Source organism: Cantharellus anzutake, assembly GCF_015039405.1.
Source record: "Cantharellus anzutake strain C23 chromosome Unknown EI90scaffold_8, whole genome shotgun sequence".
Lineage (NCBI taxonomy): Eukaryota > Fungi > Basidiomycota > Agaricomycetes > Cantharellales > Hydnaceae > Cantharellus > Cantharellus anzutake.
In genome coordinates this window covers 1,517,983-1,542,171 of record NW_024066958.1, presented here as the reverse complement: position 1 = coordinate 1,542,171, position 24,189 = coordinate 1,517,983, and the positions used below count along the sequence as shown (strand labels likewise).

The window sequence follows — 24,189 nt, the reverse complement described above, 5'->3', positions numbered from 1 at the left end:
CAACGGTTCAAATCACACCAGCCATAACCGCCAAATCGAACCGCCCATGAACGGTTTGTGCCTGGTGTTATTGGTGGAAAAAATTGCCTTTGAACACGGGTTATACTCGGTAAGGTTTCCGGGAGTTGCCTTCAAATTGACCAACGCAATCTTTCTCCTGCAGATTCATGAAAGCTAAGGGAAGGGATGGGGGATGGGGGGAGAGAAAGGGAAATAGCGCTTCGCGCGCGAGAAGGTAAGGGTTTTTCTCAAGGGTAAGGGTCAAGCAGGGTTGGGTGAGGAGTTTTTCCTTTGGGGGTCGGCCTTGTACGATGAATTAATGGGGGAGGAGGGGTGGTGGCGGAGACGGTGAGCGGATATTGCGCACTGTATGCGAGTATACGTAGGTGAGTTGCGTTGCGCGCCTCTTCACTGAACACATTGGGGAGAGGTTTAATATATATATATATTCGGGATTGTGAACAACATGTGCGTGTCTGACCTGCAAAACCGCATTACCTGGGAAATGGTAACATGGCAAGAAAAAAAAGAAGAATATTACCAATACATAACATGTACCCATAGCTAGTAAGTAAGTAAACCCGACCGTCAGGTATAGATCTAAAGCGATTACTCCCTTTTTTTTTTTAGTAAGTAAGAAAACAAAAAAAGTTTCTTTCCCCGGGCAATGCCCTCGGCGTTGCTGATCCCTTGGCGCCACGTAACTCCCAGAACGGTGCAAGTGCGCCTACGAAACCCTGACTTGCAAATAAATCATGCGCAACAGTACAAGTGTCCCACCTGCCCATTGTCAGTATATGTGCACTAGTGTAACACGCCTTTAATTTCGCACGCTCATCCGACCGGCCACACCCCACACATCCCCCTTCCCCCCTTCCCCTTTTTCTTTTGAGGCTCTTCAAGGAATACACTTCCAATCGACCCACCCACGCGCGGCTGGCTTACGAATTCTTCCAAAGAGTGATCATCGATCAATTACTATAGCATCAAGAACCCAAAAAAAAAGAGTGTGTCGACCCTTGCAGCTAGCAGCAGCTTAGACACAATATGTAAACTAATGAAAAAAGAAGGAAGGTCGGAGAGCTAAGAAAAGACAGGGGGCCGCCTGACGTGCGCGCCGCCGCTGCATCATGTCATATAATATATCAGTAGATCGATTCGACAGCATCAAGGAAAACCAAAAGTACATACTTCTACACGGGACCGAGGAGTTACATTTATACTCACTTCGTTTGAGCCGCCGTATGGTACCCGTACCACGGTTTAAGTAGAATTCTATGTAAATTCTCTAGCTAGGGGCTAGCTGAGCCACGATATAAATAAGTAAATAATATATGATAGTGTTGGCACTTGAACCCGTACCCGTACCGTACTGCCTTGATCATAGAGATGAAGTTCGATCTAAGTAGATCATCATACAAATGGACCGGAATTAAAGAGTTAGAATTCACCCACAGCCTCGTCACTCAGCGGTACCACCGCTTGTGGCACCCCCACTCTAGTTCTGGTTGTGCTCTCAGCGCTAGTATTTCTGCTAAATTTGCTGGTGCATATGACTCGCCCCCAATTTATTTTCCTTTTTCCTTTTTCCTTTTTTTGTGCTTTTATGTCAGTCGGGTGCCAGAGAGTATGATACCAGCTGCACGAGGTGGGGTTGGAGGGTTACTGCAAGGGGTTTGCTGTATAGGACCGAACAAGGTAAGGGTGTGGCAAAATATATATGTAATAGATGATCATCGCTCCCCACCCTTACTTACCCTTCCCCCTCCGCGCGCGCAACGCTCAAGCTGGAGAAGACGGCTAAGGGGTAGATGCGAAGGGGAAACTGCCGAGAAAGGAAGGATGAGCGGAATGGAGACGAAAAGGAAGGAAAGAGGAGGAGGAAGGAGGAGGAGCGAAAGGCCAGAACTGCTGCACGGCCACAAGTACTAGTAGTTCAACGGCTCTTGGCGAAATGGGCCCGGGCGGGATCAGCACCCGCAGGGGGGGCTATAGAACCCGTGGTGTAAGTACGCCGTGCGATGGCCGCCCGCAATGCCAGTTTGACGTTGTTGCCCTCTTGCCCGCACAACGCGTGGCAATATTTGGGCTAACAAAAAAGAAAAGAAAAGAAAAGAAAAGAAAGAAAGAAATCGCCTCACATTCTTGCCGAGTTATTTTTGCAGTCATACGCGTGTTAACATGATGCTTATGGATTATAGGATAGATATAGATTAGCTGGATTGAACGGACCAAAACTGCCGTTCAGATTTGTAAGATTAGTAAAGTGTTTTTTGTTTCTCCACGGGCTGGAACCGTTGATATGTAAGTAATCAAGATTTGAGAATCATTGAGGGACTGACGCTGAGATCGGCGTTATGTCTAGGCGGGGGAACGGCGTGGAAGGATTTATATATATATACACAACGCATATATATATATATCACTTACTGTATACTGTAATGCACAACAAGCTGAGATTTGAGCTAATTGTGCAAATATTATTGCCAGAAGTGGTTTTCTCTTTCCTTTTTTTTGTTGGGACCTTGAGCTGCTACGATAATATTTGTGTATGAGATTTATAGATCGGTCATTTTCTTTCTCTGGCTCCCATGCGCCTTCTATGAGGTTCGCGGGTTCGTTACCCGTCCTGATCGTCATTGTTACTTACTTACTTACTTACTTGTGTCCCGAGGAGGAAGAATCGTTTTGCTACGGAGATACGCGAGCCATCTTTCTATTGTATATGTCAAGAGAAGCTAGTAAAGTAAGTCACTTGTGCGGTCGGAAGACGGAACGGTGAAAGGATGGAGTTTAATGAGTGTGACGATGGGGGAGGGGGCGGTCGCGAGGCGGCGTTCGATGTCTCACGGGTATAGCCTATCACAGCGGCGGGCCACGAGCTCAACGGGTTACGGAACGAGACAAGTCATTGAGAACTTGTTCTATATTACAAGATTCCTGGCCAGTCTATAAGTGAGACGAACGTGCTGAACCAGCGAGACGAATGGATAGATGGCATCATGAGCAGCTACAGCTATGATTGCCCAAGTTTTCTCAGCTCAAACTAGTAGTTCTCCACCCTGTTCAGGGTCATAACAGGACCTTTGCAGCAGAGAATGCAATAAGAAATGAGCTAGATATTAGCAGGTAGGCATGTTCCGCGGAACCAGTGTGATCCGCTCCACGAAAAGTAGGTACTTCCCCAAAAAGGTGCATCCGTGCGGAGGAACGACCGAAATGTGACAGGAGAGTCGAAGAGTAATACTCTCAAACTTGCCCTCAAACGCAGTAGTGAGACGAGCACTTCCGTTCGCACTCGCAAAAGATAATGATCGGTCAGTTGACCCATCATCCTGCTGCCAATCCCGCACGACATAGACAGACAAGAGCCCTGGAAACTCACGTCCAAGCAGGGTTCCCGATTGTTTATACCGTACGAGGGTTGCCGCTAAGCAGCGGCCAACTAGTTCCCGTCCCAGATCATTCACGGAACCGATGAGACACTGTTGGATATATACTTGATCTTAGCGCATGAAGCCTAGTTTTTTTTTTTTTATCCTTTTTTTTTTCCTTCCACAAGAGATAGCACGACCCGTGTGAGCCATTGATCCATCCCGCCGCCGTCCCGAACGTTGTGCATAAGCGCGTAACACGTGTGAGCAGATGCATGAGTAAAAATGAGTCATGACTCATTCATCATCAACCCCCTTTTGGTATTGTCCCTAAAAACCCAAATGCTACATATGGAAGGTGGACCAATACAAATAATCGACGGCACATCGTGGGAATATTTATTATTATCAGAAAAAGCACAGAGAGAGATGGATTGAAAGAGATGTGGCATGGTGTAAACACAACCACCCGCCTGGTTACTTACTTAATATACTTAATCCATATATGTGTTTTGTTAGACCGTATGATCCATAATTATTATTGACTTGGTTGGTTTCAAAGGGTGTCGCGCGTAGGGGCGCAATATATATATATACTGTTGCCGGAGCCGGCGCCGACGCTACGTGTATACCATCATTGTTGTTCATCACATTGTTTTGTCTCTAGAATTATCTCGTACGTTCATCTTCTCTTCCATATGAGCACACACATACACACATACACACAGATTAAGCGGTATGTCTTGATTTTTTCAATTATTTCTTTTTTTTTTTTGAGGAGGGGTCGTTACTAGTTCGAGGAATCGGGAGATCAAGGCGGTGTGAGGCGAGGCGAGGGTTGATTGGGTACAGAAACACACCGCCCCGGGAGAGGAGGAGTGAGAGTGTGTAAATGGCAATTGAGGGGCCGGGCGGTGTAGTGGGGGCGGTATTTGGAGTGGGTGTATGTGCGTGGGTATGTTTGTGACGTGGGTGGGATGCGAGTACGCGTTTGGAACAACGAATAAAGGTAATACGACACAAGGCGGTTGTACGTCGGTTGTGGAATCGATCTGGGTTGGGTTGAGAGTAAATTCGTAACGGGTGTTTTCTCGTGGCTGCGTCGGGTATTGTTGTTAATTGATGTGGGAAGGACGGTTAGGGACGGAGAAAGTAGGGGCGTCTTTTTGGCTTTTGGGTTCTATAGGTAATATAGGGGGGGTTATGCGGGTGCGCGGGTGTCGATATTGCCCGCAGGGCATTGCTTGGATACGCGAGCGATGTGTGTATGATATACGTATTGCAATACATCCGTGTAAAAAAAAAAAGAAAAGAAAAAGAAAACTGCGTGCTCATTCGTCCTCTTTTGGGCTTCTTCTTCCTGCGCTGTTGTTGCCGTTCACTGGGAGCGGGAGGGAACAAAAGAGGAAATAGAGCAGGTGAGACAACATGAGTCGGGTTGCGCCGATGGGCAAAGAGGGATGCTGGCCACGCAGATATCTGGTGTGTGTGTGTGTGTGTGTGTGTTCTATCGGAGGGACTTTTTTCCAAGTCAAGTCATGTCAGACAGAGATGTTCGTGGTTAGATGGACAGATATCATCACCATCATCTATCCTTGCGCAGTCGGCAATTGTTAATTTTTTTTATTGCGACCATGGATCATGGATTGCCTGCCGCGCCCCCCCAAGTTGGGCTGTGACATCGTGCCAGATCGAGTGGAAACCCGCGCACATCGGGATTCCGATCCGATGGGATGAATCCTATGTAAAGGGAATCAAGGATCGTCGAAGTCCAGGGATGGAATGGGGGAAGGGGGTGTTGGGGGTGTATGTACCTAGTTGTTGTTACTTACACACACACGGTGAACCCTTTCATCAACCTCAGAAGTATAGTAACGTACGATCATCACTATTGAAATATCATGGCAAGAACGACGACCGGCGAGGGTTTCGCGCATTTTTATATATATTCAAGCTGGTCGGCAGGCGCCACCAGGCCTCGGGCAACCGTGTACGCGTACATACTAGTTGTTGCGCGCGCGCGTGTGTGTAACTATATAGTACGGACCCAGGATCGACCAAGTTCAAACCCTCGCTCCCGACTCAATTGCCAGCGAACAAAAGCGGTCGTCGCACTACCATCTATCTATCTATCCAACCAACCCCCTCTTCCTTCCCTTCCATCATAATCAACCATCAATGATTGATCATATTGCGCACACATGTACATTCAAACTGCCCCCTTCCTCCCCTGTCGCTCCGACCCCTCCGTCAGCAGCTGGCGGGCATCTAATCCGTCGTAATATATTCCTATCCCCAACCCCCCTCCCCCCCCATTTCACATCCCATTCGATTTGATTTCTAAGGAGGGAAGTGACATGCGATATCGCATCGATGTGCCGGCTGAGCTAGCCATGCATCAGCATCTAGTTCGCTATCGATCATTGGCATGATATGTGATCCCACACACGCCCCAAGTAAGAATCCTCTGGCCTAGCTTTCTTGTTCGAGTCTCCAAGTCGTGCCGCGTAGCCGGCCGTCTCCCCAGCCCCCCAGCCCCCTCCAACAGCAACCACATCATCATATCAGGATGTAGCCGGCCGGCACGGTCGAAAACGGTTCAAGGCCGGCCGTGTTGCATGCAAGGCTGTTGAGCGTCGGATAAGTGCAACCACAGCAATAGTATTCATACGTTTGTTCGTACCTGGCGACGGCGGCTCCAAGGTCGCCATTTCCATTGCATTTGCGCCAAGTCCCAGGCTCCAATTCCCCCCACCTCCCTTCCTTCCTTCCTTTCCTCCTCTCTCACAGTGTTTGTTTGTTAACTCCGCGGCCCTTTCTCACTGACAATGGGATCACATAGTACAGCAAGGGGTTTGTACCCATACAGTTATGTTCAATGATGATTTGTAGTAGTATATGTATGTATTGGTACCCGTATCACGGGGCAACAAACAAGGAATGAAAGAAAAACAAAACAAAACTCCTGTGCAAGTACATGCCATACATTTAGTTGATCAATCACAATCGCGTACGAACAAGAGAAGAAACCGTATGTGTAATAGGGAGACGAAGATCACGAATTGGATCTGCAAGTAGCTTCCCATTGGGCGTTTAACTTTCCATACTGGTCAAGAGAGCCCCCCCCTGCATATATTAGTTGTTTCTTGATCATATATTCCGCTACATAGCACCCTGGATCCAGGAAGAAACTATGTACTTCTTCTTTCGGATTTGAGCGAGTGAGTTGAAGTTGAAGTTGAATGAGTAAGCGGCCAGAGAGAGGAAGTCTTTCGGACTGGAGAAGGAGGGGGGGCGCAGCGCTATAGTATATTTTCAAGATCAAGATCGGTAATATTGGGGTCACAATATTTACAAATGATTTTTTTATTTCATTCAGAGTGGCCTGGGCCGGACGGACCTCGATGTCCACCCATTACTCATCATCATCATCATCATCTCCATCTCTTAATCCATATGGATCTTCCATGATCATGTCACAGAAGATGCTCGGCCGGGAGTAACGTCAAAGTGAAAGTGGTCCTAGATAGCCTTGGAATGATTCGAAAGTGGACTGTCCGCTGTCCGCCGGCCCCCCGAGGTCAAACCGCAATCCAACGATTAACCGTTATGTAACCCGTCCCGTCTCTCTCATCCATATCATACATAAGTACCATCCATCATACCTGTCAAAATGAACGTAACGTCATATTGACCTTAGATAGCCTAAGATTTGTTGCGTCCCGAGCGAATTGTTTGTTGCATGCATGGGAGGCCATATGTATATGTGTACCATGTGTAGTACGACTACGGCTTGCGTTAACCTATAAGCTTGTCATATCATTTCGGGCTTGAAAGTCAAAAAAAGATGAAATTCTCTCATGCGGAAATTAATATGACATATAGGAAAAGCGCCTTTACCCCCTTCCCCCTCCACATCCCCCCGCTTCAAGTAAGCATTTTGCGGCAACTGGTTCTCTTGATTCTGATGATGCTGATCGCGCATTTTTGAAAAAACACAGAGTCCATCACATAAGGTAAGGTGGAGGGAGTTGGAGTTGGGGAATTGATGCGCCGGGACCGAAGGTGGGTGGGTGTATGAGTGTTTGGGGAGGCGGCGCCCGTGTGTGTGATCGTCGGAATGGGATCTACGCGTTCATGTTAATATTTTTTTTGGAGCTGTATGTTATGTGTGTGTTCTCTTGCACGGACACATGCATAACAGCCGGTCCGTGATGATATGGGAGTTCACAAGCGGAGTTGAGTTGAACCGCCGGACGTACGTTGTTGATCTTGGGTCGTTATTATGAGGTGGAATTATGAAGGTGGAAGAGGAGGGGGGGGGAAGTACTTTAAGAGAAGGAATATTAGCAAAGTCGATCATGGATGGATCCACGCATGGATATGAATCAGCCGTTCCGCGTCCGAGCGCATCGTGAGTTTTTCTGCCAGAACTTGAATTGAGAACGGCGAAAATAAAATAAAATAAAATAAAAAGAGTCGTATGATTCGTTGTGCGTTAGGTCCGGTGATGGAAGGGATTCAGGAGAGAGTGTGTATGGAGTGGAGTGGAGCCATTGTGAACTTGAGAGAAAGGAGTTGGTTGGGGGCTATGTCGTTTTTTTTTTCATATGCGTCGAGACACGCGTACTATGTCGAAAGCGGGAGAAGGAGAAAATCCATTGATCTCTAAGGGAAGGAGGAGGAGGGGAAGCCCGAGCTAGGCCAAGAAAGGAAGAACCGAATGGGAGGACAAGGAAAAAAAGGCTGTAGAGCGGCGGCGGCAGGTGGTCACATAGGCAGGCAGGTGAGCAGGTAGGGACGCCAAGGGGGGAGGAATGCCAGATCTGCCAACAGCTGAAGGGGAGCCTTTGTTGTCGTCAAGCTTGTCGTTCCTAGTCAGGTAAAAATCAATTGGTTGGATCTGGAGAACAGCTCAAGGAGAAGGAAAGGAAGTGTAAGGGGAGAGTCGACATCGAACCATGCAGGGAGCTGTTGGTGAGTGACACCGTGCAAAGGACGTATCATCATCCCATGTTGATTTGTTAGGCGTGAAGAGGGGAAGTTGGGCACCGGAAAAGGGATTATCAACAATGTGTCGCGAGGTGAGGGAAGGGGAGAGACATGTAAGGTAACAGTGGAACGGGGACAATATGCACGGCGGATCTGAGAGATCTCGCCGGTGTCGGGCGGGAGACTCGCCAGATCGGTGAAATACAAATATTATGTTATTTGTCAAGACTACATATGGCTGGAGTTGGCGACAAAAAGGATTTCAAGGGTATGTAATACACAAGGTTTGGGAGGGGGAATAGATGCTTGATGTGGAAAGGGTGGACCAGGTAAGTGGAGGGGAGGGGGAGGGAAACATAATGATCAAGGTGATGAACCGGATGAATCGGCGGCTGGAAGAGCCTGAGGGAGGGAAAGGGTGAGAAGAAATGGGGGAGTGGGCATGAGGGTCGCGCCGGGTGAAAGGGAAATGGGATGAGTTTGGGAAAGGGGAAATGGACAGGGAAGGGAAGGGAAAGGGGAGAAAGGGCAAACGGAGTCTCTGCGAAAACGGAATTGAATCCAGTAGGGATTGCAAACACCCGACGAGGGATCGGATGGTTCCGGATATCGTAAGCAGGGACGAGGGACGTACTCTGTAAAGGAAAGGCTATTGGTTGGAGTGTGTTTACGCGGGGGGGTCATCTCTTTGGGTGAGGAGAAGAGATGAGATGGTCCAAGTCAGCGATGCAAAGAAGTCATGAGTTGTCGTCGCAGAAGTGGTTGCTTTTTTGATTTTGATATTCATCTGAAATAGGTTGGGCTCGACTAGATCTGGGAATGTGAGACAACAGATACGGGATCTGCCCGAGTCGAGAGCGCGGGATTGTTGAGAGTTTGTGGCTGGCGGTGGTGATGACGGTGATATGGATATATATAATATATCAAGATGGAAGGCGGGACCCGGGCATTGAAGGATGGACCTAGTAGTGTAAGGGAGTGAGTTAGTGGTGGTGGCGGAAATGGACCCGTTGCGCTGGGTCAAGAGTGAGATTCACTTTAGCGAGTAACCCATTTCAGATTACGTTGCCCTTCCCCCCAAGCGCGTTCGCATAATTCATACTCCCACATCTGGAATAAGAATCGCCACTTTGAAAAGTTGTTTGTATCGGTGGGCACCGAAAGGGCCAAATAAATCTATACATTCATTTTTTTCCCTTAAAATAATACTTTATAAAAAAAAATAAAAAGAAGCCAAATAAACACATAAAATAAAATAAAATAAAGTGATACATATGAATTGAATTGAATCAATTGAGAGCCGCGGCGTTTGTGTCCCTCGTCGCGATACAAATTGGGATTCAATTTAAATTTTAAAAATATATTTATATAATATAATATAATATAATCATTTTTTACACTTAAAAAGTAGAGCGAGCTTCACCTCTTTCCAATTCAATTCAAGACATTGATATTATTCCGCCCAACTCTCTCGTTTTTCTTTACTCTTATAATCTCAATGTTTTTCACCTCTGGGTTGTGTCGGCATTCATCTCTTCCCCCTTCCTTCCTCCCCAGTGTCATTACCATCGACGTCGACATCCACCACCACTTTACTTCGTTGTCCTTCATAGCCCTACGACCTTTATAAAATCCTACTCTTCAAATCCCCTTCACCGACGCCCCCGCCTCCTCTCCATTTCATCTATTCACCAACGCGCGCAACTTGCACATCACTCCCCCTACTCATCCACAAATGACCTCCACTCAACCTGCGGCCACTCCCACACCCGACGAGCTAGACGCTTTCGCTACTCTTCAGCATCATCTCTTCACTGCTGTCAACATCGCAAAATCGCTCTCTAACCGATGGCACGTCCCAATGGCTTCAACCGATCCCTCCCCCCTCAATGATTCCTCGGTAAGTTACACACTATCACTTTCTTTCTTTCTCTTTCCCCCCCCTACACGCGCCTTTGTTCCTCCTCCCTCGACGACGAATTTCATTATCGTCGACGCGCCTTGAGTCGGGAGCGCTGTTGTCCGACCGAGCCCTCCTCCCCTCCAATCCTTCCCCGTCACTTGAGCGTTACTTGCCAGCGGGGAAGGCTAGCGAGCAGCGAGCGTCAAGCCGAAAAAAGGGAAAGGTGCGGGCGCCCGTCGTTTCCCGAACGTCGCGCGCCAGAAATTTTTTTCCCCCCCAATTCATTTCGTCATCCGGTTCAAATTGGGAAACCAAGAAACTGACCTTGCTCTTCCAATCACTTTCCTTTCTTCCTTCCTTCCTTGCCCATTCTCGTCTTCAGTCGTCGCCTTCGTTACCTTTCTCTCCTGCAAGGGCGAATGGAGATGGAACGCGAAAGCCAATTTATCTTCCTCCCCCTCGCATGTCTTCTCCGCAACGACGATACCCTTTGAACGGTGATCCATCTCCCAGACAATCGACCCTTTCCCAACCTCCTTTCGATTCCCGTGGTCCTGGTGCCAGCGTCAATGGCGTTGGTGGACCCAATACTGCGAGTCGTTTTACGACTATCGACCGTGAAGAAGGTTATGCAAAACACGAAGATGAAGTAGGTTCAAGACCCCCTTCCCATCGTGAGGAGGCTCCACGAGGTGGCGCTGGTCGCAGTGAATATCCACCCCGACCTCCCTACAACAGGCCTGATGATGTAGAAATGTCACATCCTCCCCCTGAGACGATGGACACTTGGAAAGCTGCGGAGGCTGACTATCGACGATACCAACAAGATATGGAAGCTCGCCACATGGAGCATTCTCGAGGCGAAAGGGAAGACTTTGTAGGTATGAAAGGTGGTAGGAATAATTCCAATCAGCATGGTCAACAACGGGACACAATGGTTCATCGAAGGCCTCTTCCTTTACCCATACCTAAAACCGGATCTGCTCCTGCCCACGATGGCCCACCGCCCCCACCGCCTCCACCAGGAGTGCCTGCCATCCAGATGATCCACGTTTTACTCATCGAGATATACCTCCTCACCTTCTTCCTACCGGAGCACCTGGATATCCACACACCGTGCCTTCCCAAGGTCGTATTCCGTCACCTACTTATGATTCTCATCATCCCCCACAGCCCATGCACGCGTTACCGCCACATCTTCATCACTCTCATCCCTACCCACCTCCTCATGGGTTCCATCCAGGACCCATAACGAATCCTGATGGGACGCTTGTTCATTCCATCATTCGTCCCCCCATTACGCCCGCTACCCCTGGCAGAAGACCTGCGTCTGCCATCACGATCAATGCTCATGGTCAGAGGACCTGTAAACAGTGTGGACAGCCTGGACGTTATAAGGACGGGAGGTGTATTGAGAAATGGGGACCTGGACCCTCTGGACCGGGAACTGTCTGTGACAGGTTCGTACACTTTCCTCCTGTGCCTTGTGTTGCGTTATTGGTCGTTAACATCATGTCACCTTTGTTTTCCTTTTCCGTGTTTCTGCAGATGCCGGAAGAGGATGAAACGTGTCGAGCGGAGGAACTTGATTGAGGCTCAGCTGTCACGCGAGCCTGCGCCTCATGTTCACTTGACCAATCCTACGCTTACTCCCATTCAAGTTGCTCCCACTGCTCCTTCCCCTGTGTCGGCGAGTGCCACGAGTGCTGTCAACACTCCTGTAGAAGGCGAAGGTGTAGAGGAAGATGGAGACGAGTTGGACGAGAGGGGGTCCGTCATTGATGTTGATGAAAGTAGGTCGAGATCGCCTTCGACGACGCGAGGAAGGAGGTCTATTGCAAAAGGGCCTTCTAATTCGGCCACCGAGGCGATGACCACGAGTGGGAACCCACCCACATTCCTTGCTTCATGGTCGAAACACAACGCAAGTCATCATGGTGGATCAACTACCGTCAAAGTCAGCTCGGAGAGGAGTTCCCATCCTCTTAGGAGTTCTGTCTCGGGGAATCCTTCTGGCCTCAGGGGCAGAGGGAGGAGAGGCACCGAGTCGGATAGTGATGAGGATGAAGATGGGATTGGAAGTGAGAGGGAGACGAGGAGAGCAGAGTCGGATGGCGAGAGTGGAAGTGTCAGTGCTGAGTCTGGCCGACGAGGGGGTAGAGGAGGCGACGAGGATGGCGAGGAAGAGGGGGATGTTGATATGGAGGAGCGTAGCGTTCCATCTCATAATACTGTTAAGACTTCGCCAAGGTCTATCCATTCTCTTTCGAATCCTCACCCTGTTCACCCACATCCTCATTCGCAATCACTTTCACAACCTCGATGGGGATCGCGCACGAGTCCAACGGAGGGTTTGGTAGATTCTGGGTCTTCTACGCTCGCGGATTCAGATGCTGTTACAGGTAGCACTGGCGCTTTGACAGCTGTCACTCCTGCTAGCAATGGTGGTGATGTCGGTGGCGGGAATAGCGATTCGATGGGATCGTCATCGCCTGCTTCACCAGCTGCTGGTGGTATGTCTTCGAGTTTGGCGAAAGTGTTGGGGAAGAGGAGAAGCCCTAGCGCTATCGGCGAGAGGGAGGTCGCGAGGAGGAAGTTGGGTGTTGAATCGTCGAGGAATGTTGTTGCAGGCGTGGAGGCTTAAGCCTTTTTTTGCTTGCATGAATGAAACATTCTCTTCTTTTTCGACAGCAACTCTCGTGCCGACGACCGAGCCATCATTGCTGCTATCCCCCCCTCCCCTTCCCCTTGTATATTCTTGTCTCTATTCCGCTTCCTCTTTCATCCCATTCGTCTATCTCCTTGTCCTCGCACAGGACGTCTAACATTATTGGCGACTCTGACCGACCATAATCTTGGTACCCATTTTATGGTCGATTCACCTCTAACGTTTGCGCAACACGATCACAAACTAGACTCCTTTTTCCTTTTTCTTTTTCTTCTTTTTTGCGAACTTTATCTCTCTCTCTCTCTCCGCTTTGCATTTTTTAACGAACAGAAACGGCGCGAACGGAAATGGAAAATGACCTGCTGCATATCATAATGCAAAACGACGCTGCTGCTGCCGCAACTAGTGGCCCCCCCCCCCTCCCGCCGCCACCGCGGCCGCCGGCTTGGTTCGATTGGTTTGAAGTACCATATTTTTTTTTCTCTCTGTCTTTTCTCTCCTTTGTTATAATCGGCTGTCATCGGTTGGATTGCGATCATTTATCACTTGCAACGTTTTTTCATCCATCCCCCCCCTTCCTATATCTATCTATTCCTCCCATATCCCATCTGTCATCAAGACCGAAACAAAACAAGCATTGAATTTCTTTTTTTTTATATGCATCGTACATGTTCTATTGTCATGGTCACTTCCATCTCATGGTCTCTTTTTTTCTTTTTCTTTCTCCAAGTATGATATTTTATTCTATTTCAATGTCAGTTCAGGATGGTTCTCGTACACGTAACGTTATACCGTGCCCCCGAGCGTGCGCGCGACCAGGTTCATCGGTGGGATCCCGAGTTTACCAGTACTACCAGCATATTCGATGGGTGATTGGCTTTTAGGTGGTGATGAGGGACTTTGATCTTACCCTGCCCTTGCAGCTCCTATGTACACGTACACACAAAAATGGTCCCTGGCCTTTTTTGTTCGCCTAGATAGCCAGGCCGGGAGCTTCCGCAGGTACCCAACTGCCCTTCCATCCGATGGCTCGCAACAAACGACGAACGATGGTAACAGCGGATCATGCAGCGTTATGTAAAATGTAATGTGTACATATATATTTTTTCCTGCGGGTACGGGACGGGGGGGGAAGGGGGCGGTCGTGATCAACAAATTTTCTCGCGCACCGTACCGTATCCCCGTACCATTGCAAGCACTTCGAACCGCTAGAACTCGCTTTTTATTTTTATTTTTTTGGTTTTGTTGTTGTTGTTATTATTATTATTGGAATTGTATTCGATCTACTGGTAGATCATCATTGCGACTTCGCCCGGCGTCGTCGTTGCGCACAGAACTAGCGTTTCAGAAAGAAAGAAAGAAAAAAAGAATCTTGGTCCAGTTACTCAACGTCAAGCTGGTTTGGTAGCCGCCCTCCCTCCCTCTTCCCCTAGCACCCGCCCGAGAACCCTTTTCTTTGCAGTCGATGCTGCGATCAAGGAACTTCAATTGGAATAAGTTTCCTGAGTGTTCTGTGTATTGTTTTTTTTTGGGGGGGGAGGGGAGGATCGGGGGCGGAAAAAAGGGGGGGACCTTCAAACGCCGAGGAGCCATGTAGTTTGGTCAAAGGACCGACGAGCCGATAGAACCGAGGGGGTCACCTTTTTTGTACTTTTTATGTTGTTTGATTGGCGGGGGGAAGGGAGGGGGGGGGATCATTAGCAACAGTAAGTACATACTGTTTAGTACTTGCTCTATAAGCAGCGGTGTGTTCGTTTTTCCTGCAAAAGATTTACTCAAACATTGGTTGTCGATGTTGTAGTGGTGGCCTAGCATAAAAAAAAATGACAGCGGTTCCCTTTTTGGGTGGTTGATGGGAGCTACATACATATATGTTGGCTTTTTTTCTTTTTTACGCGGTGATCGCCTGTTCGAATGATGCGGTCGTTCGGCAGCTGGGCCCGCAGCAGTTCGCTGTAAACGCAAGGCTTTGCTTTTTTTTCTTGTTAGCTCTATCGCGCATTAATGCCTTCCTTTGAGAATGAATGGTCAATCATGCGTGGAGTTTTGCAGCGTTGCAGTTGGCATGAACGATTAAGGCAGTTCGGTTTTTGGGATTCGTGCGCATGACACCTCCATTATAGATCCTATAGATGGGGAAGGCGCGACCGGAATGAGGAGCATGGTTTGTGCGTATCAATGGTGGTTATTGCGCACTCATCATAGGGGTCTGACATAGCATAGTTGTGTTCAATATGCATATGCCATGTGTGGGGCGGTCAGAACTCGGACCCGTATGAGGTCCGAGAGAGCCAGAAGAGTGAAAATTCATCGTCGGCGGGGCTGTGGCAGTCGGTTGACACCTTTTTGGTCGCTTTTTCTTTGCAATGGTTAGTATTATCAAATATACAGATGATTACGGCGGCCGTAAAGTGTCGGGTGAGGTGGCGAATGAATTGATACGCTCAAGGTTTTGAATGAACGTTCGTGCTGTGTGGGAGTTCAGGCCGCTGCGAAAGAAAAGGGAGAAGAGATCGATTCTTGAAGAAGTTTGGTTCAGTATGGTGAACCGCCTTTCCGTGCTCCTTTCGAATTGTGAGTCCAGGCTCCCCAACTCTGAATGGATTACAGGGGTTCGGGTTCGCTGGCGCATCATCGTGCGTAGTTTGCATGCAAATGATGCCTCATTGAGATGATGCTTGTGTAATCGTAGAACGGAAGTACCCAATGCGTGAGCTTCTGCCCGATCAAGTTGGCCGTGGAAGCATTACGCACAATGGCCCGAGTGATCGATTCGGGTCGAATCCCAGAATCGAACACGGTACGTACAGTGCGATATTTCAGTGTGTCCCCCCTGATCCCGTCACCGCGCCTTGCCGTCGCCCATCGAAACCTGTTATCCGAATCGGCCCATTGATCCATACGGAGTTACTTTATTGCATGCAAGGCTGAATGGATCGAAATGACGTACGTTTCCTTGGTACCTCGCGCACTTAGCCAGCGAACACCGTATTACAGGCAATAGTGATACGGCAGTCGCAATAGTTATAGCGCCGGAGAGAAACAGCAGCACCGCTCACAAACAAGTAGTTGTCTAAATCGGGAAGACTGGTTTCATCGAACCGGCTCGGTATCTGCCTCCTTGGCGATACGCAGATCGAGTGCAACACCCGGGTACACGCATTCATCTGTACGTGTTTGTCTTCCCGTTCAAGTGTGCATAAAAGATCGATAGCCTCGCCAGCGTGGCATTTTGCATCATGTCAGTGACTCCACGAGCACCAGAAAGCTGGTCATCACACGACTCAGGCCCCTGTCGAACAGCGGCTCCTGATTCCACGCTTACATGCTAGGATAGGAAGGACCCCAAGTCCAAATCAACGCGTAAGCGTGTGTAAAATACGGTGTGGAATCTGGATTCAGCCGTTGCCAATGATCCACAGCTCTGAATTTGTTCCGTCGAAACTTGTACGGAGGAAATTCCCTGTACCCACAATGTGTGTTGAGTGGACCCAACATTTACTAACCTATTGTGAGGAGCTCTATAGTCTGTAGCACTATATGAAGCCACACCTGCCTGTCAAATGGAAACATTGTTCCAACTTACCAACACCATCTCACTTGCTGCACTGATGGATCGCCATATGTACAACACGTGTGAAAAATATGGGGGATAAATGTCGGCGTCGTTTTAGCACACGCGCACGGATTCTATGCCGAGCGTTATCCAGACATCAAGTTCACGTCAACTATGGATTACTAAGCAACATTTCCGGATAGAGCCGAGGGCCAAGCCATAAACGACAACAAAGGCCACATAAATCAAAGGGAATGGGGAAAGATCGGTGACCCCGCCGTTGCGGAAGGCGCATGAAGTCGACCTCGCTTGTTTGATTGTGTGTAATCGAAAGATTTTCAATGTAGCTCTACTTTCCCCTTCCATCGCGCCCGTTTTCCTTCTCGGGCTTTGCCAATTGCAACGCCCGTTCAGCCCTCATCTTTCCCTAAATGATCGTCGGTGCAATGGGGCATATGCGTGCTCGGTTTGATGACCTCAATGTTCAATCGCTTGAAGAGCAATGTCACTGGGCAGTCCAGGCTGCGTGGTTTACATTGATGCCTCTTTTTTGTGTTGTTTTCTTCTTTTTTTTTTTTGGCAAACCTCGTGGCGTACTTCGTACTGAGGGCTCCGTGCTTTATTTGGTACGTTAGAGATCAGGATTAAGTCTAGAAAGGGTCATCAACGCTGACTGAAAACGGCCGTTGTGCTATTTCCAGGCGAGGGCAATCGGACCAGCCCGTGCGGAAATCATAGTCCCTTGTTTTGGGTGTGTGCGCGCATATGTCTGTTTCCGTTGCATAGTTCTCTGCAAAAGATTTATTTCACCCTGTGTTCTTTTTCGCTTATTGGTATATTGTTTTCTTTTCGCAAATTCTGTCCGTCTTCTTGGGCCTGGTCATCAGTTTTTTATTTTTACCCGATAGGGGCGGCGAGCCTGGGAGTTTGTTGAGCCTATGACCGCCTCCCGCCATCGTTATTGCAGGGACTGGAGATTGCGCATTGAGGGTCATTCTCTGGCGCCAGGTAGGTACGTCCATACTCAAATATTTTACACGATTATGATCTCCTGGCTGCGTGCTCCTGGTTTTACTGATCTTCCAGGGGGTTGCAACTCATGAACCCATCAATGAGAGGAAGCATCAAAGGTGTCTGCCGAGTAATTGGTTGCACGATCTGGGACCCACAATTGGGGGCATAAGATCCTTGGGTTGCGCTGATTTGGCAAGTAGAATATAACGAACTTCTGACTTTTTGGCACCGACATTTGTAGAATCGGCAAAGCTCCATACGTTGATGACGGCATCTCGTTTCCACTCACAATAAATAAAGGGCACGATTCGCACTATGAAGAGGCGGGTAAATGAATGGATTTCAATTTATGACTGGTACCAGGAAAGCAGAAGGGCAAATTTTACTTCGGTCCCCTCGGCCGTCCTTTTCGTGCAAGAGCGAGACGGTCAACTCGTGCGTTTCATAGCCCCTTTCCCTTTGGGGTCCAGATTGGATGGATGACCAGGAGGATCATGCCCTGAAGATGCGTGGCGACTGTAGCGCCCATTTTGTCAAGGTTTCAAGTTTTCGCCCAGTTTGGTCAACTGGCGAGCTTGCCAATGATCAGCACCCCAGCCTCAGCCGCAATATTTGGTGTCGTTTCCTCCAGCAGCGGTCGATGCAAGGCCTTTTCAGCGTCTCCCCCGTTTGATGGGACAGCCAAGGGCGAGCCCGTAAACGATCTGGACCCCGATACTCGACATTTATTCAATTCCCCCTGTTTGTAATACTCTGCCCCCCTTCGGCCTCGTTTGCCTATCCAGTGCAGAGTAACGTTTTACTGCACCTTAGGTTCGCCGTCTGTCTCTCCTTCGGCGGCGCGACACTGAAGCTAATTTTGATGCCAATGCTGACAAAGGATCAGGTATCTCCATGAAAAAAATCAACGAGTGCATGCCTCGTACGCATCTGCGAATTGGTACAACTTCAAATGCTGGAATACCAGCTTAAAACCACACGCCTCTTTCCGCCTTGCTGAACAATGATCTGACTTCCTCCACGGCGCACAGTCCTCATTGTTGCCAACTTCGCCTTTCATCATTCAGTCACTTGGCCGCAAACACAAGCCCATCATACCTCCTGACTTGTCAGGGGCGCTGCATTGCCGCCACCTTGAACGGATCCATGAAAGGCTCTGGCTGCTATTCGTCATTTGGTTCTCATGTCCCGCCGCAATCTGATCCGAAACGTTCCCTCAAGCTTCCATGATGTTGTCCGTCTCCATACTCAAAGTGGAACTCGGCTGCCTGTGTATGGTTTGTTTGACTGACATTTATTCAAGCCCATCAATTATTTGTTCGAAATCCCTTTCAACAAATGACAGTACCCGGTTCGAGCCCAGAGCTTTTCTGTGTAAAGCACTTCCATTTCCCTGCTGGCGAATCGGATGCCTCGGTTCTTCGATCACTGCCCAGTTAACTATACTCCTATGCCATCGGCGTCAGATGGATGGGTGTTCCGCATGCGTAGCGATGACGTGGGATTTGCTTCTCTCGTGTGGGCGCTGATCTGGCATCTGGTGGACTGTTGTTCAAGACGTTGGCGGTGAGCAAGCTTGCGCCCTTCCTCCGGCCCCCAGCATTTAACGCTCATTCTACGTGTGGCTGTTTTTGCGTCCTTGATGACCCTGCGTGTATTCTAAAACAATTTCCTGCTGAAGGGCTGCATTCAGGCTATTTATCGTGTCTCGAACCAGCGCAAACTTAGAGGCTCAGTGATTGGGCGACCCGTTTCCACTCGCTTCTGGACGAAATTCCCCCCTTCTGGTCACGGAGCTGTGTTCCGAAACGAAGAACACGCGCAGATTTGCCCGTTGCAACTCAACTCAATCCGAGCGGTCGTAGCCGATGGCTCGAACGTTCAAGTGCACCAGTTTGCAAAGCGCATATCGCACCGTGCGAATGCCTGCCCAATTGTTTATGCATGACGTTTCGATGATCGGTAGGTGCTTCCGGCCATCCGAACCACGAGGTCTGCGGTCTAGGCATCGAAAAGAAATGATTGAATCTGCTCCATGCGCCTCAGATTGCGTGTCAGTGGGTCCCCACGAACGTGGGGGTTTTGGTGCGCGTGGATCTCGATCGCGTCCAGGCTTGGTAGTAGCGGACTAGACCGTTACATGCACACACCGCCTCGGAACACGATCGATAGGCGAATTCTGCGGACGACTGAGCCCAGTGCGAAATTGCTTGCTTCCCTCACGGATACGACTAAATTTGGAGCCACTGCTAAATTTATGTTTGGCATCTTCTCTGCCGCTTGACCTACGCCGCCTAGGCGCCTAGGTTGATTGGGACTTTAAGCATGGCCTCCCCGCCAGATATCAGGGTCACGCCGCCGCCGCCGCCACCACCGCCAATGTTGCCCGGTATGCTCCGATAATCTTGGTTTTGCCTTGCTGTGGACTCAGCTGTTCCCAAAACCATGGCGCCGCCAGACTCCGCTGGATTGTGAGTTTTCGGTTCCCACACCTCGCCATTGTACCTCAGAATTTCCTGTGGAGGTCGGTGTTTCAATTGTCTCTGGATAAATGTCGGTAATACAAGGCTGTTTTGCCATCCTCATGTACGAAAATCCCTGTGCATTTATCACGTTGCTATCGTTGGGTATTGACGCCTGGCGCTAAGCATAATTGAATTAACGTGGACCCCCGGAAGCGTCGATTTTTCTGCTCAGCATTTGGGAGCTCATCCAAGAAGCGTATTTGACAGTCTCCGACACGGGGATGCCAGTATAAGTATGCGGGAGGGGGAAATTTGTTATTCGAGCGGACCTGAATGGCCATCAAACCCTGTTCCACTGAGCCAGCTAGAAAATTTCTTGAGCCTCGTTTGATTTTCTCGCGCAATGTTCGTAATCCGCCAGAGTGCGTTTGGGACGCTTCATAGAGCACTCAGGCGTTCCCCAAGGCTCTCTAGGCTTCTGGCAACTGGCGCGAAAGAGCCCAGCTTGTTTGACTCGCTTGATACGTTCGCTCGCCGTCACATAGGGCCTGACAAGTATGAAGTGGATAAGATGCTTGATGTGCTCGGCTACACGTGTATGGAGGGCTTTGTCAATGACGCCGTGCCCTCACATATTCGTGCAAACCCTGCCAATGTGAGCGATAGGTCAATCCCACCATTGAGCGAATTAGAGTTACTCCACCGAGCGGGAGAGCTGGCGGCACAGAACAAGGTGTTTAAGAGCTACATCGGCATGGGCTATCATGCTGCTGTCGTGCCCCCAGTCATTCTGCGAAATGTGAGTTGCTTCAGTATAATTTTCTTCCTCGGGCTCGGACTCGGGAACTCAATCCTCGAGTAAATAGATTTTGGAGAATCCAGGTTAGCAACTCCGCTCGCGCATCAAGCATCAATTTCTCAAAAACGTTTCATTAGCATGGTATACCCAATATACCCCATACCAACCAGAAATTTCCCAAGGACGATTAGAGTCTTTGGTTAATTTCCAAACAATGGTGACATCCTTAACCGGTCTTGACATATCGAATTCTTCCTTACTTGATGAGGGAACTGCGGCCGCTGAAGCTATGGTCATGGCATATATATCCTCAGGCCAGAAGAAGACATTTTTCATCGACAGTCATGTTCTACCGCAAACAATCTCCGTTCTTCGCACTAGAGCGAAGGGCTTCGGCATAGAACTTATTCAGGGTGACGCGACAACTGAATTATTGAAGGACGAAGTAGCATCCACTGTCTCTGGGGCTCTAGTTCAGTACCCAGATGTTGATGGACGAATCCGGCATTTTGCACCTATCGCTGAACGGCTTCATAAGCACAATGCCCTGCTTGCAGTTGCTACTGATTTACTCGCTCTCACGCTGCTCAAGCCACCAGGAGAGTGGGGTGCCGATATTGCTTTGGGTAACTCTGCCCGCTTTGGCGTCCCCCCTGGATATGGAGGACCGCATGCAGCCTTTTTTTCTGTCACGGATAGGTTGAAGCGAAAGATGCCCGGCCGTCTCGTTGGATTAAGTAAAGATGCCACTGGGAAACCTGCTTATCGGCTCGCGTTACAGAGTGCGTAACTACCTTCTTTTATACTTATACATTGTGTGATGGGGGGTTCAAATAGCTCGCGAACAGCATATCCGCCGAGAGAAGGCGACGTCGAATATTTGCACTAGCCAGGCCCTCCTTGCCAACATGGCAGCCATGTATGCTGTTTATCACGGTGCCGAAGGTTTGAAGGCGATTGCGTCCCAAGTTCATTTCTTCACCCAGGTACTCGCTTGCCAACTTGAGGCCCTGGGCTATTGTATCACAAATCATGGCGAATTCTTCGACACCTTGACTATCGAAACTGATGATGCTGCTCGTCTTCACCAAGTGGCGGGTGATCACCTTATAAATCTTCGTCGCATTGACGGGAGACACGTCGGTGTCACCATTGATGAGAGTGTGACTCCTGATGATCTTGTTTCCCTCATCAACGCATTCGCTCTGAACGTTTCCAAGCCCCAAGTTACTCTTCCATACATTCTTAGTACTCACGCCACGTCCTTCGCTGAATTTTCACCTTCCTTCCCCTCATCACTTGCTCGTACTTCGGAGTTCCTTGAACATCAGCTTTTCAACACGCATCATTCTGAGACGGAAATGCTTCGGTACATCCATCATCTTCAGTCAAAGGATCTTTCTCTTGTGCATGGCATGATTCCTCTTGGCAGCTGCACCATGAAACTCAATGCCACCGCCACTATGATCCCTGTCACCTATCCAGGATTCAGCAAACTACATCCTTTCGCGCCCATCGAACAAGCGAAGGGCTATCATACTCTCATCAAAGTGAGTACCGCTAAGGTCTCACCACATCCGTCTTTGCTCAATTAAAGATCAGGAACTAGAGAGCGATCTTTGCAAGATCACTGGATTCCATTCTTGCTCATTGCAGCCTAACAGTGGAGCCGCCGGTGAATACGCTGGATTATCGGTCATTCGTGCATACCATGCATCCCGTGGCGAATCACACCGGGACGTCTGCCTTATCCCCGTCAGCGCTCATGGAACCAATCCGGCAGTAAGCATAGTTCTCGCTCTCGCTCTTCGTTTCTTTAATGCGCCCTTAGTCCGCAGTTATGGCCGGTTTGAAGGTCGTCCCTATCAAGAGTCTTCCTGACGGAGGTCTTGATCATGCGGATTTGAAGTTCAAGGCGGAGAAACACAAGGATAACTTGGCAGCATTTATGGTCAGTTAAGAGAATGTATTTATTCCTGGTCTACTGAACGGTGTGATATGATAGATAACGTATCCGTCAACTTTCGGAGTGTTTGAAGATGGCGTCAAGAAGGTTGGCTATCAGTATATTTGCTTGTTGCAACGCACACTTAGTGATTCTGTCCCCTTGCACAGGCTTGCGACATCATTCATGCCAACGGCGGGCAGGTTTACCTTGACGGTAAGCTGATTCAAATGGAGGGGCATTCTGAAATCTGACACTTATGCTGTGTCTCGAGGTGCCAATCTCAACGCCCAAATTGGCCTCACGGATCCTGCTGTGTGTGGTGGAGATGTCTGCCATTTGAACCTCCATAAAACCTTTGCGATGTATACCTTTTTTCTCTTTCCAAAATGCTGTCATGACTAATTCTGTTCTCAGTCCTCATGGTGGCGGTGGTCCCGGGATGGGGTGAGTTATCGATAGATCCAATGTGGGCTAATTGCTAACGTTAATGAAAGGCCAATCTGCGTTGCTGAACACCTTGCACCGTTCTTACCCAGCCACCCTATTGTCGAGACAGGGGGTCCTCAATCCATAGATGCTGTCTCCTCCGCACCATTCGGATCTGCCTCCATCCTTGTCATTTCGTGGGCTTACATCAAGATGCTTGGCGGCAAGGGTGTATCCAACGCAACGCGCCTAGCCTTACTCAATGCAAACTACATTGCACATCGGCTCGGGGACCATTACACGATTCGTTACAAGAATTCTATGGGACGTGTCGCTCACGAGCTCTTGGTTGACCTAGGGGAATTTGAAAAATCAGCGGGACTTAAAGTTCCTGATTTTGCCAAACGTTTGCAGGTCAGAAGGATTCTGTGATATAGTTTTCATGCACTCTTATTCCGCGTTAGGATTATGGATTCCACCCCCCAACTTGTTCATGGCCTATCACGACGGCAATGCTCATTGAGCCGACCGAATCCGAAACAAAGGAGGAATTAGATAGGTATATCGTTTCCCTTAATCACTTTTTTTGGGGTAATCCGACCCGTCTTTAGGTTTTGTGATGCAATGATCCAGATAAGGAGAGAAGTGGATGATATTGCTTCTGGAAAGCAGCCAAGAGATAATAATCTGTTGAAAAATGCGCCCCATCCAATCTCTGTTGTAACGCAATCAGAAAAGGATTGGAATAGGTTGGCCCCCTCATTATGATCTTGTGCTCTGATTGATTCCTTGTGTGTAAGACCGTATGATCGCGAAACCGCTGTTTACCCTCTGCCTTATTTGCGAACTCGCAAATTTTGGCCCTCAGTGGCAAGGATAGATGATGGTAGGTTTTTTCCGCTGCACGTTCGTAATGCCCTGCAATTTACCCATCTCTTTTTGTAGCGTACGGGGATCTCAACCTCATCGTAGGTGACACCAATGTTCTGAGTAAGCACACTACTAAGATTCTTAACGGCTTAGTGCGAGTGCCCAAGTGTCGAG

The 24,189-nt window shown here is 48.9% G+C and overlaps 7 protein-coding genes across 7 annotated transcripts; all 7 read left to right on the top strand.

Moving 5' to 3' along the window:
• Positions 1-1,375: 1,375 nt before the first annotated feature.
• Positions 1,376-2,054, top strand: EI90DRAFT_3042303 (uncharacterized protein). The gene is made up of 2 exons (XM_039059172.1): positions 1,376-1,679; positions 1,758-2,054. Exons 1-2 carry the CDS (start codon positions 1,390-1,392, stop codon positions 1,930-1,932), a joined length of 465 nt encoding a protein of 154 aa, XP_038920517.1. The 5' UTR covers positions 1,376-1,389; the 3' UTR covers positions 1,933-2,054.
• Positions 2,055-4,796: 2,742 nt separating this feature from the next.
• On the top strand, positions 4,797-5,270 carry EI90DRAFT_3042298 (uncharacterized protein). The gene is made up of 3 exons (XM_039059171.1): positions 4,797-4,893; positions 4,958-5,114; positions 5,189-5,270. The coding sequence occupies exons 1-3, from the start codon at positions 4,803-4,805 to the stop codon at positions 5,190-5,192; spliced, it is 252 nt and encodes an 83-aa protein (XP_038920516.1). The 5' UTR covers positions 4,797-4,802; the 3' UTR covers positions 5,193-5,270.
• A 2,402-nt stretch (positions 5,271-7,672) lies between these two features.
• EI90DRAFT_3013527 (uncharacterized protein) lies at positions 7,673-9,348 on the top strand (the record flags this gene model as incomplete). Its single annotated transcript, XM_039056671.1, has 10 exons — positions 7,673-7,788; positions 7,877-7,905; positions 8,048-8,160; positions 8,257-8,351; positions 8,403-8,458; positions 8,594-8,634; positions 8,696-8,784; positions 8,869-8,977; positions 9,178-9,240; positions 9,295-9,348. 10 exons carry the CDS (start codon positions 7,673-7,675, stop codon positions 9,346-9,348), a joined length of 765 nt encoding a protein of 254 aa, XP_038920515.1.
• A 753-nt stretch (positions 9,349-10,101) lies between these two features.
• EI90DRAFT_3118672 (uncharacterized protein) lies at positions 10,102-12,913 on the top strand (the record flags this gene model as incomplete). The annotated part of the gene is made up of 4 exons (XM_039063129.1): positions 10,102-10,266; positions 10,652-11,401; positions 11,443-11,729; positions 11,818-12,913. The coding sequence occupies 4 exons, from the start codon at positions 10,102-10,104 to the stop codon at positions 12,911-12,913; spliced, it is 2,298 nt and encodes a 765-aa protein (XP_038920514.1).
• A 2,028-nt stretch (positions 12,914-14,941) lies between these two features.
• Positions 14,942-16,679, top strand: EI90DRAFT_3013525 (uncharacterized protein; the record flags this gene model as incomplete). Its single annotated transcript, XM_039056670.1, has 11 exons — positions 14,942-15,036; positions 15,061-15,101; positions 15,329-15,386; positions 15,423-15,511; positions 15,548-15,573; positions 15,630-15,737; positions 15,864-15,883; positions 15,962-16,106; positions 16,270-16,300; positions 16,360-16,413; positions 16,612-16,679. 11 exons carry the CDS (start codon positions 14,942-14,944, stop codon positions 16,677-16,679), a joined length of 735 nt encoding a protein of 244 aa, XP_038920513.1.
• A 35-nt stretch (positions 16,680-16,714) lies between these two features.
• EI90DRAFT_2566396 (uncharacterized protein) lies at positions 16,715-17,617 on the top strand. Its single transcript, XM_039053246.1, has 3 exons — positions 16,715-17,119; positions 17,195-17,505; positions 17,580-17,617. The coding sequence occupies exons 1-2, from the start codon at positions 16,925-16,927 to the stop codon at positions 17,399-17,401; spliced, it is 402 nt and encodes a 133-aa protein (XP_038920512.1). The 5' UTR covers positions 16,715-16,924; the 3' UTR covers positions 17,402-17,505; positions 17,580-17,617.
• A 2,758-nt stretch (positions 17,618-20,375) lies between these two features.
• EI90DRAFT_2909019 (glycine dehydrogenase) lies at positions 20,376-24,090 on the top strand (the record flags this gene model as incomplete). The annotated part of the gene is made up of 14 exons (XM_039054358.1): positions 20,376-20,771; positions 20,839-20,854; positions 20,909-21,553; positions 21,609-22,321; positions 22,374-22,553; positions 22,603-22,722; positions 22,777-22,824; positions 22,887-22,932; positions 22,991-23,081; positions 23,134-23,163; positions 23,214-23,559; positions 23,610-23,704; positions 23,757-23,894; positions 23,946-24,090. The coding sequence occupies 14 exons, from the start codon at positions 20,376-20,378 to the stop codon at positions 24,088-24,090; spliced, it is 3,009 nt and encodes a 1,002-aa protein (XP_038920511.1).
• Positions 24,091-24,189: the final 99 nt, after the last annotated feature.